The 10,883-nt window shown below is 43.7% G+C and overlaps 1 protein-coding gene across 5 annotated transcripts in view; it reads left to right on the forward strand.

Moving 5' to 3' along the window:
- Positions 1-7,605, forward strand: part of PKNOX1 (PBX/knotted 1 homeobox 1) — a 59,363-nt gene extending 51,758 nt beyond the window's left edge. For 2 of the 5 annotated variants that reach the window (XM_028151847.2, XM_054713570.1), the window contains exons 10-13: positions 159-235; positions 3,149-3,321; positions 5,224-5,431; positions 5,565-7,605. In XM_028151847.2, the coding sequence (XP_028007648.1) occupies positions 159-235; positions 3,149-3,321; positions 5,224-5,431; positions 5,565-5,595 (489 nt within the window). In that variant the 3' untranslated portion in view covers positions 5,596-7,605. Of the gene's footprint in view, positions 1-158; positions 236-3,148; positions 3,322-5,223; positions 5,536-5,564 lie in introns of those variants that run through there. The other 3 variants (XM_054713571.1, XM_054713573.1, XM_054713572.1) reach the window with 3 other exon arrangements.
- The last annotated feature ends 3,278 nt before the right edge of the window (positions 7,606-10,883 follow it).

Raw genomic sequence — 10,883 nt, forward strand, 5'->3', positions numbered from 1 at the left:
AAAAAAACTGTGAGACTAAAGTGTTTAACTGAAAGCAGTATTGATTGGTACTTGTCAGTTGTTTATAAATGATTATTTGTATGCCTGATTTTACCTAGAAAAATCCTGAGTTCCTTTTTAAAAATTGAAGTTCATAGTGACCCTTTTTTTATTTTTAGCATCCCTACCCAACAGAAGATGAGAAAAAACAGATTGCTGCTCAGACAAATTTGACACTACTCCAAGTTAACAACTGGTAAGACACGCCCGCTTTCCAAAATTGTGCCTGTAAACATCATAGAACACTTGGAAACACTGACACTAATATCTAGTAAAATTTGGTTGAAAATATGAGTTCTTTTAACTAGCAATACTCTGTTTTCAGAGTGCTGGAATTAGTGGTAGATACTTAAGAATAAATCAGCACACACTTTTTTTTTTAATCTATTGATTTGAGAGGGAGAGAGACGGACATTGATTTGTTGTTCCACTTACTTATGCATTCATTGGTTGCTTCTTGTATGAGCCCTGATGAGTGATTGAACCCTCAACCTTGGTGTTTTGGGATGACACTCTAACCAACTGAGCCACCTGACCAGGGCTCAGCACACACTTTCAACTTACATTTTTCATGATCAACATCTCATTGTGGGCTTTTTGCTTATATCCTGCTTGCCCAATTAGAAATGTGTTTCTCTATTGCGTTACTACTCCCAAGCCCCCGAATTCATTCAGAAATGTGATGTTTTCGTGGCTAAGCTTCCAGGTGGTGGATAGCCGAGATGAGGTATCCTGACCTCTGGTGGCCTCTCTGCAGCTCTCCAACCTTTTTTTTTTTAAAAAAAATATATTTTATTGATTTTTTACAGAGAGGAAGAGAGAGGGATAGAGAGCTAGAAACATCGATGAGAGAGAAACATCGATCAGCTGCCTCTTGCACACCCCCCCACTGGGGATGTGCCCGCAACCAAGGTACATGCCCCCGACCAGAATCGAACCTGGGACCCTTGAGTCCGCAGGCCGACGCTCTATCCACTGAGCCAAACCGGCCTCGGCTCTCCAACCTTTTGAAACCCTGTGTTGTGTCCCTTTGGGGAAGGCAGTCCTCGCCGTCTGTGTGGTGGTCCTGCCCCACAGTAGCACCTGGGATGGGGGAGATGCCCAGGATGATGATTATTAATGAGACATTCTGCTCTGGTTTTTGTGTCACATGTGACTAGGGATACCTGGACCATGACCACGTGTGTTCCCTTCAGTCAGAGCTGTTCACATTACTAAGTGGCACTAAGGTCTAGGGTGTACTTAGATTTTGTTTGTCAGTCACTCATCTCATGTTTATTTACTTATTATTCAGACATAAGAAGTGATTTCAGCTTAATAAAATTGACATGCATAAAAGAAATGATGCCCTAGCTGGTATGGCTCAGTGGATAGAGTGAAGGGTCCCAGGTTCAATTCTGGTCAAGGGCACATGCCCGGTTGCAGACTCGATCCCCAGTAGGGGGCATGCAGAAGGCAGCCAATCAGTGATTCTCTCTCATCATTGATGTTTCTATCTCTCCCTTCCTCTCTGAAATCAATAAAAATGTATTTAAAAAAAATAAAAAGAAAAAAAGAAATGGCATAAATTCTACCACTTGTAGCCCTGGCTGGTTTGGCTCAGTGGATAGAGCGTTGGCCTGCGGACTCAAGGGTCCCAGGTTTGATTCTGGTCAAGGGCATGTACCTTGGTTGCGGGCACATACCCAGTAGGGAGTGTGCAGGAGGTGGCTGATTGATGTTTCTCTCTCATTGATGTTTCTAACTCTCTATTCCTCTCCCTTTCTCTTAGTAAAAAATTAATAAAATATATTTTTAAAAAATTCTACCACTTGTAAACATGATTATATTCTTATTTTAACTGTTAAAATTTAAACTTGAAGGTCATTTAAGTTCTAATGTAAATGATAAAATCTAGTTTATGTAATTAAATATTCAGGAGGTATGCTTTAGCATTGCATTAAATATTTAATTATCCTGCACTTGAGCCATTATTTGTTATCTGGGTAGCAATAGTAGGCCATACTATTTCTTGTTATTTCTTGTTAATTCTTTTCAGTAGAATGCTAACAAAACTCGGAAGGTTTCAAATATATTGTTGCTGTGGTGTTTGTAATGTCTTGTATGTGCCCTGTTGTTTTTGTGCAGCCTTGTGTTGAAACTTCCTGTTGTGATGTAGTCATGATAGTGATTGGTTGATTGAGGTGAATGTTAGACACAGAGTAACAGTTTAATAACATGACTTTTGTAAAGTCTAAATTTTCTAAAGCCTTTTAGTTAATATTTATAGCTACTTTTTCTCTTGGTGACTTCTTTACTTTTTTTTTATTCGCAAAAATTAAGCACACCCATGATTAATTTTATGCCTCATAGCAACTTCGAATAAGAATAAGGAAGGGGATACTGGAAAGGAACAGCGGGGTTCCATCCAAGGTGCCACTGGAATCGGGGGACTGCAGGGCTGTCGGGCTGTCTCCTAGTCCAGTCCTGCTTGTGCTAAAGGGACTGAAGACTGACACTGACTCTGCAGAGTCAGTCTGTTTGCTTTTATTAGAATGTGTTCAAAGGCAATGTTACATGTTCTTGAATCTTAGGATTTTAAAGTTAAATAACCTTTGCCCAGCCGTATGGCTCAGTAATTGAGCATCGACCTATGAACCAGGAGGCCACGGTTTGATTCCCTCTCAGGGCACATGCCTAAGGTGCAGGCTCGATCCCCAGTAGAGGGGGCATGCAGGAGGCAGCCAATCGATGATTCTTTCATCATTGATGTTTCTATCTCTCCCTCCCACTCCCTTCCTCTCTCTCAAGTCAATAAAAACATTTTTTAAAAGGGGGTACCAAAAAAAAAATAAAATAAAATAAAAAAATAAAAGGGGGTACCATGGGGGAGTTGGTCTTTATTTAAATGAATTATCTTAAAAACAGCATGCCCTGTTTTTCTGGACACTTGGATAATATGTGTGCCACTATTCTAAATACCTGTTGTCATAGGGAATATGAGTTACTCTGATCGTTTTTGTGTGATTTACAAAGCAGCTTGTTCACTGGAAGGACTTGGTTGCTCCTGCAGTGGTCTTTAAAAGGCTGTTTTGATGACAGTGCTTCCTTTGTCGACCTCAATGCTCAGGTTCATCAATGCTAGAAGACGAATTCTTCAGCCGATGTTGGATTCTAGTTGTTCAGAAACTCCAAAAACAAAGAAGAAAACTGCTCAGAACAGACCAGTTCAGAGGTTTTGGCCCGACTCCATTGCATCCGGAGCCACACAGCCACCACCCAACGAGCTCGCCATGTCAGAAGGTACGGGGATACCGCAGGGTGGGTGGTGAATCCTAAGCACTGTCGCTTCCTGTGAGCTTAGGGAACAGGAACCAAGGTGTGCGCAGTTGTCTGTTTCTGCATCTGAAACTCGGAGCATCATCCTGGGGCCTATGTGTTAAGACACTCACAGCCCGTATGAAACAGGACCCACACCAAGACCCCGCGTCCACAGTGCATTGTGTCCTGTGTCCTTGTCTTTCTTTTTCCTCCCGCTCACTTCTCACCACCTGGCACTCCGCCCTCTTTATTTACCCTTTTAGTCCCCTCGGTTCTGTGACCCGTCACAACCTCTCTGATGTGTTTAATGCACATCTTTCTGTCTAGTATGCGTGTATTTTTAAATGTATATTGATGGTGTTATCTTTTCATTCTCCATCTTACTTTTTTTCACTCAGCAGCATAACTGTTAATTAAGGTAGGAAAGTTTGGGCCATTATTTCTTAAAATATATTTTTATCCCCGCACCCCTCTGTTAAGTGGTTAAAGATCACACAGTTGCGGATGGTCTTTCAAGTTTTGGATTCTTTTCTCTGCCTCATTGTGGATTGTTTCTGCTCCTACCCATCAGCTGTACCAGTCTCTTTCTTCTGCTGTGTTTAATTCCTCTGATCCCATCCAGTGTGCTTTTTGTGTTAGACATTGTAGTTTTCATCTCTAGAAGTTCCGTCTGAGTCTTTCTGTCTCTCATGGGTCTGCCTACGTTTTGAATCGTATAGTTACAATCACTGCCTGATTCTATCCGCTGTCAGTTCTGGGTCTTGCTTTTGTGATTGGTTTTTGTTCCCACCAGTGCTCAGCTCCAAGCTGATCACCCCCTACAATCATGCAAGACCTAGGAGTGCTCCACCCAGTCCCCCGTGCATTGGGTGTGTCCACTCTAGCTAGAAAGTGCTGGACATCGCTCTATGATCTCAGATGGTCCTTTCCCCAGCCCCCGGTCATTTCCCCACATGCACATGCCGGTCCATCCTCTGCCCGTGTTCAAGGCATGCACTCCCAGCCGTGCTGGCCTAGGCTGGGACGACCCTCACAGTGGGCTGTAAGTCAGGCTTATTTGGTTTCCACTGAACTCCTCTTGAGTTGTAGTGTATGCTCTTAAACCTTTGGCTTCCTCATGTGGGTTTTGGTATGTAGTGATCCTACATCCATATTCAAATAATTGCTATTTTCAGTTTTTATTTTCTCTTTTAATCCAATAATTAGAAAGGTATTTTTTCCCTCTCTCCCTCTCCTCCTCCAAAACGAAAGGCAGTATCTGTCTATTGGGGGACACATTCAAACAAGAATATCCTGTGATATAAATCTCCCCTCCATCCTGGCATCTAGTCCTCTCAGGAGACAACCCTTGTTTCCAGTTTCCTGTACGTGCTCCCATTGCACTGTGATGAGGTATTCTGTGCACAGACACGAATGAGTGAACCTCTTTCCCCAAATTTAACATACACAGTGATGTTTCCTCTTGCTTCCACCACTTATTAATACACTGGATATTAATACACTGGAGACTTTTACAGGTGAGCACGTGAGATCACTGTAGTTTCCAAGACAGGCAGGGATTAGCACTTCCTTCCAAACTGGTCTCCTCACCCTAACCTATGCGCCTTTTCTTTGTCTTCCCATTTATGTCTGTGTGGGCCTTTCTCCTGCCTTCTCTGGTCTCTCTTGTTCTCCTTGTGGCACTGTTTCCACCCTGACCCCTGAGACCTTCAGCAAAGACTGAGGCCAATTCTAGAGTTTCTGAAGCCCCATTGAGCATCCCAGAAACACGTGGGTCTTAATGAGAGGTCACATGAGCAAATAGCACCCAGTTGGCTAGCAGTGTTTACCTCCACTGAGCACTAATTTGAATAGTGACCACCACGTTCTGCCGATTTGCCACAGGAGCTGTTGTGACGATCACCACGCCCGTGAGCATGAACGTGGACAGCCTCCAGTCTCTGTCCTCAGACGGCGCCACCCTGGCCGTGCAGCAGGTCATGATGGCGGAACAGAGTGAGGACGAGTCCGTGGACAGCCCAGGGGCTGGCGGGGCCGCGCTCACCCCCACCCACATCAGTGGGCTGGTTCTGGAGAACAGCGACTCCCTGCAGTAGGCCATGGCCAGGACCCAGGGCGCCTAGGACCCAGGGCGGCGCCAGGACCCAGGGCGGCGGGCCTGGCTTTTTATAGTTTGCACAGCAAACATTTTACACAGTTTTATTTCTGATCTGTTTTATATGTAGATATAGAAGAGTGCACTTTTGTATTTCATAGCAAGCTCAAGGGCGTCTGTGCCGGTGCAGCGACTTCTTTCAAGTGAGTGCGCGTGCGTGTGGGTCTTCAAGGACATTCTTTAAAGGTTTAACGCTAAGTATGTGACAAATGACAAACCCCTGTGAGCCCCTAAGTAGATTAAGGAACTTTTTAAAAAAAATTATGCAGTTTTAATGCTTTCTGTGGTTAAAGCAGGTCCCCGTGGGCTGACTCCTTTGTGTAGCCCACAGGTTTGAAAGAAGCTTCTGCACCTTAAAACCGCCAGTGCGAGGTGGACAAGACGCGGCCGTAGACTGGTGTGACTCTGTGGTGAATGTATGGCAACTTCCGTACCTTTACGTTCTCTCATAGTCAGTGAGCCTGTTTCGTTTGCTATATATAAAAAGAAACTCCTATTTTTACCTTGCTGGAATTATTGGATAAAAAGCTATTTTTATAAATTCGTTATGAATTGGATTATGACTATATTGAGGATAAAATTTCTAGAGAAGAAATCATACATGCTTACTATTTCAATTTGGAGTGTTATGAATTGACCAAATTTAATGAACCTGCCTCAAGATAGCTAGGGTAGTAATTTACATTTACTACTACAAAAGAAACAACTATTTAATGAAATTTTGATATGTAGTCAAATTTAAGTTTACATGTAAATGCTCAGATTTCATTTTCCACTTAATCTAAACATATATCTAAAGGTATTTGCTAAGTAGGACTTAGTTAAACGAAATGGTAGCCAGTAATTAGTTCTTACCATACATAGTTCAGTCTAATTTAAATTTGACTACAGTTAAATGGTGACTATACCATGTTAGCTGTGCGTTGTTTTAGAATTTTTTAGTCAGCCATATGTTATACATAGAATGTTTATTGTAAACTAATATAAAATGCCCTCTGTCCCACTGGCTCAGAGCTAGGGTAAATCAGAAACATTCAGCTTCGTTTCATAGTTAGCAGATAGCCATGAAGTGACCAGGACCGTGCTGACAAGCGGTGCACGCTCCTGCGATTGGCCACACACGTTACCCTTGGTCCTGGGCCGAGGTTTCCTCCTGGTATGTGTTCCTCTGGAATTTCCAGAGATTTGGAATAATGTTAGGACTTCCATTTCCTGGTGACAAGACGAATCAAAATTGTAGACTAGATTTTTTGTTTATTTTGGTGGTTTTCATTTGCTCGCTTGCCATTGGGGTTTTTCTCAGAGAGAAAACAGGGCGCTTGTTTCAGAGAGCAAGTCTGTATGGAATCTTACCTGCGACACCCAGAGTTCAGTGTGTTCCCAAGGAGGGGCTCATGGTTGGGAAGGTCGTTAGTTCTTGAGATTCAGCAGCAGTAGCTGGTTATGGACCAGGTTTACTTTGAACGGTATTCAGAGCTAGTGCAGATTTTTTTCTGGGACTGACTTTTCCTTAAAAATGTATTAAAGTTAATCATAGGAAAGTACTTCCTAGATAACCTAGAAGGCAGAAAGAAATAATAGAAATTTCTTTTAAAGTATTTCAGCAGCTTTAAAAAGAAAAGCTTGACTGTCAACTCTTTGGGGAGAGCATACTATTTTAAAGTAACTTGCATTTCTTATTTATAAACAGTTTTTAATATTTTAAGTCTACATAACTTTCAAAGATCATTTTAGCTTTACTTGCATTCTAACTTTGCTGGACTTCTCAAAATGAGGATCTGTGGAGGCCAGCCCTCTCCACCTCCCCCCACCCCTTTGTCCCTTTGTCCCTCTGGGCCACCCTGCTCTTTGGTTGAGGAAAAACATTCAGAGAATGTAGGCTCCTTATAGGTCATTGTTTCTCTCCCCACCAGAAACCATGGCCACCGTGGCAGCAGATTGTTCGCCGAGGGCTGCACACACGAGTCAGTTTGGATGCAGCATGTCAGGGTTCGCATTGGCCTGAATTCAGCTTATGTGCCCAATGACAAGGCGTGGGCCTCTGCAGCTGAAGTGGTGTTCTTAGCCCTCAGCTCTTGTCACTGCCTTCAGGGGGCTAGGGCAAAGGTCATTTAGAGAGAGTGCAGACATGGACAGGCATAGCCTTAAGGTGTGTGTTTTTTTTAACATCTTCCCCTATTTAACCACCTGAGGTGGCTGTTTGGATCATAAAAACCTGGTTGTCATTTTCCACCTTATCAACACCATTGGAGAGAACCTGTGAAAGTACCTCTTCCATTGAATTTTCACTGTCAACAAACAGATCCTTTGTTGTCCAATTCTTTCCTTATGAAGGATGTTTTTGAATGTTTTGAGACCCCAGGTAAGCATGTTGTCCCTGCTGCTCAGCTGTTGAGCAGATAGCTGGACCCGCTTCGCTGCACCCAGACAACTCCAGCTGATGGACTAACCCAGCTTTCAGCCTTTGGTTCCAGATGGCAAGATAAGTTTCAGCATTTATTCTGTATGCAAGGGAATCAGTTCTGTGTCACCTCTCAGTGACTCGACTCTGACCTGTGTGAAAAGTGCTGAGGCACATTTTTTTTTTCAAACTTAGACATACCTAGAAGGTGTGACAGGCCCATTTTTGGCAGTTAGTGACAGAAATGACTCAGCAATCTTCCTTTGTTTTAGTTTTGTTTGGTCTATGAATGACAATCTTTAAAACGTGAATACTGTAACTATGTTTTCTTGGATTGTTGTCTTTAAAAGGGATTTTTGTGAAGCTATTGATTTATCAAAGCAAAAAAATTAAAAATGGAAACACACTTTATGGATGTTTTCTTTTTAGAAAAAATATTTTTATTGATTTCAGAGAAGAAGGGAGAGGGAAGATAGAAACATCAATGATGAGAATCATTGCCTGACTGCCTCCTGCATGCCCCCTACTGGAGATTGAATCTGCAACCCAGGCATGTGCCCTGACCAGAAATTGAACCCTGACCACCTGGTTCATAGGTCAACGCTCAACCATTGAGCCACACTGGCCGGGCTGGATGTTTCCTTTTCTAAAGCCCATGTCACTGCAAGCTCCTTTTATATTTTAAGTAATACATTCACGTTGTTGACATGTTTTGCTGGTGACAGTTGGGGTTTGTGGTGACTCCTGCACATTTTAAAAATTAGGATTACCCCACACTGGAGCCATTTATTTTTAAGAATCTTCAATTACTTCAGTTAGTCATTGGTTTTCCAGGAAAAAATGAGCCCAACTTCAGCCTATAAAAACCAGTAATGGCTGTGACTATTTTTTGTGGAGAGGTGGGGTTAGTATTTTATCATAAATCTAATTATTTCAATAGTAATGAGAAGGTTATGATGGATGAGTAAGGTATTGCCTCTCATAATTCCTGTTGTAAACTACATGCCCAGGCAGAACATTTCAGAATGGTTTTAACTCCCCAAAGCTGTATGCCAGAGGCTAACATGAGTCAGCAGACTTTACGTACTTTTTAACCAGTGCAGCTAAAATTTCCAATCTTGCTGGAGATTAGCACTCACAGTGATGAAGTATATTGTTTCAGGAAGTGTTGATAGATTTGACAGAAAAGGGAGTCACTGTGTTGTCACTCCAACTCCTTTATGTCAGAGGTGAGAGGGTGGATGTGAAATTTTCCCAGGTAAGTCCAGCCCTGACCATCACCTCCAGGCTTCAAGTGCTTCGTTTGTGAAAGGGAAGGAATTGGTTTGTAAAAGGAAATAAATTGGTTTATACTATAAGGTTCGTTCTAGGTCAAAAGCGCTGTTTATGATAAACAAAATTCTATCTTGAAAGGTAACGGTTAATAAGTAATAATATAGCAAATCCTGAAAGTAAGAAATGTATTTGGATTTTCTATTTGAGCCATAAAAGCCAATAATGGCTACGGTATGGGGAGAAACACTACCCCAGCAGGTTCGAAAAGAGCATTTTAATTAGGTTGATGACTTTAGTTGTTAGACTTTTTTTTTTAGCAAATGGCTAGTAGATAAAATCAGGTATATATTTTTAAATATTTTGCTATATGTTACTAGTAACTCAATTTTTTCTGATATTATTTCAACATAGCAATCCATGTCAGAAGTCGTGAAGCCCTTGATGGTTTATGTTCTGGGGTGTTAGTGTAGCTCTGAGTTTGCAGACTAGGGTGTGTGTCAGAGAACAGGCAGGGGGCTGGAGGAGACGTGGCTGAATGGAACCAGGGAAGCAGAGAAAGCAAGCAGTTTCCAGGGGAAGCTGACCTGTGGACTCACAAGAGCACAGTGAGCCTGATGCTGGTTCTGGATCCAGTCACTATTCCCACACTTTGCTGTTGGGTGCAGGGAAGGCATTTCAGAGTCTGGGAGTAGGCTGCTCAGAGCCCACCGCTAGTCACCCGCTTCATCCAGGGCACCCAAGGCACCCGCTTCATCCAGGGTGCAGGGCCATCCTCAGCGTGAACAGGCAGCAAGGCGGCTCTGCATGCCTACTTAACATATTTATAGTCCAACCCCATCAGGGGCCGCAGAAACGCCCGGTCATGTCTGAGGTGCTCCTAGTCAGCCAGGGAGGCAGTCATGAAGGAGACGCCTGCCCAGTCCCAGGAGGAAGGGCCAGATTGCTTTGAACTGAATCACAGAAGCCAGATTGAACCATAAAAGTTATATACCTGTTCTGCTATTAAAATGCTTAAGAAATGACTCATTTGCAAACCAGTGTTCCTAAGTGTTTCAGGGCCTGATTTAAATGCCCACTCAGTGGTAATGAGCATCTGTCTTTCCGATCAGTGTGCTGCTCAGTCTGGGCAGCTTGCTGTCTCAGGTAGGGAAATGGGATCTTGCACTGCCGTTCTTGGTAGACACTGGCCCAGCAAGCCTTTATCTTTTTAACAAACAGCACAAGAACACCAGCACTCTCCACTGAGCCCCGAGCACTGGCCCCATGCCTAGGAGGCTCAGGGAGCCGAAGGTCTGGTAGGCTGCATATCCAGGCCCCACCCAGGGGACGCTTCAGTCCACTCAGGCCATGCCCAGGCAGCGGTGAGTCCACACTGCCCCAGCCATCACGGCTGTGTGTGGAGGGCAACGAGGCCACATTAATGAGAGGAGGAAGGGGTGGATGCCAAGTAGATCAACAGTGACCCCCAACTCTGGGCAGCGTCGTTGTGCCATGGGGGCTTCAAGATCCCAGGAGGAGCATAAGGAAAGCAGTGCCTGGCCACCCGCACCCCCACGGCTGGGACTCTGCGTGGATAACCTGTTTCTTTTGCCCCTCAAAGCATCTCTCCTGGGCCCTTTCAACCACAACCTGTGGCTGCCGGGCCCGCCACCTCTCCTGGTGGAGACAGTTTTCTCTCCCGTGTTGTACTATCTCATCTTGGTGAAGTGCATC

The sequence above is a fragment of the Eptesicus fuscus genome, chromosome 3 (assembly GCF_027574615.1).
Source record: "Eptesicus fuscus isolate TK198812 chromosome 3, DD_ASM_mEF_20220401, whole genome shotgun sequence".
NCBI lineage: Eukaryota > Metazoa > Chordata > Mammalia > Chiroptera > Vespertilionidae > Eptesicus > Eptesicus fuscus.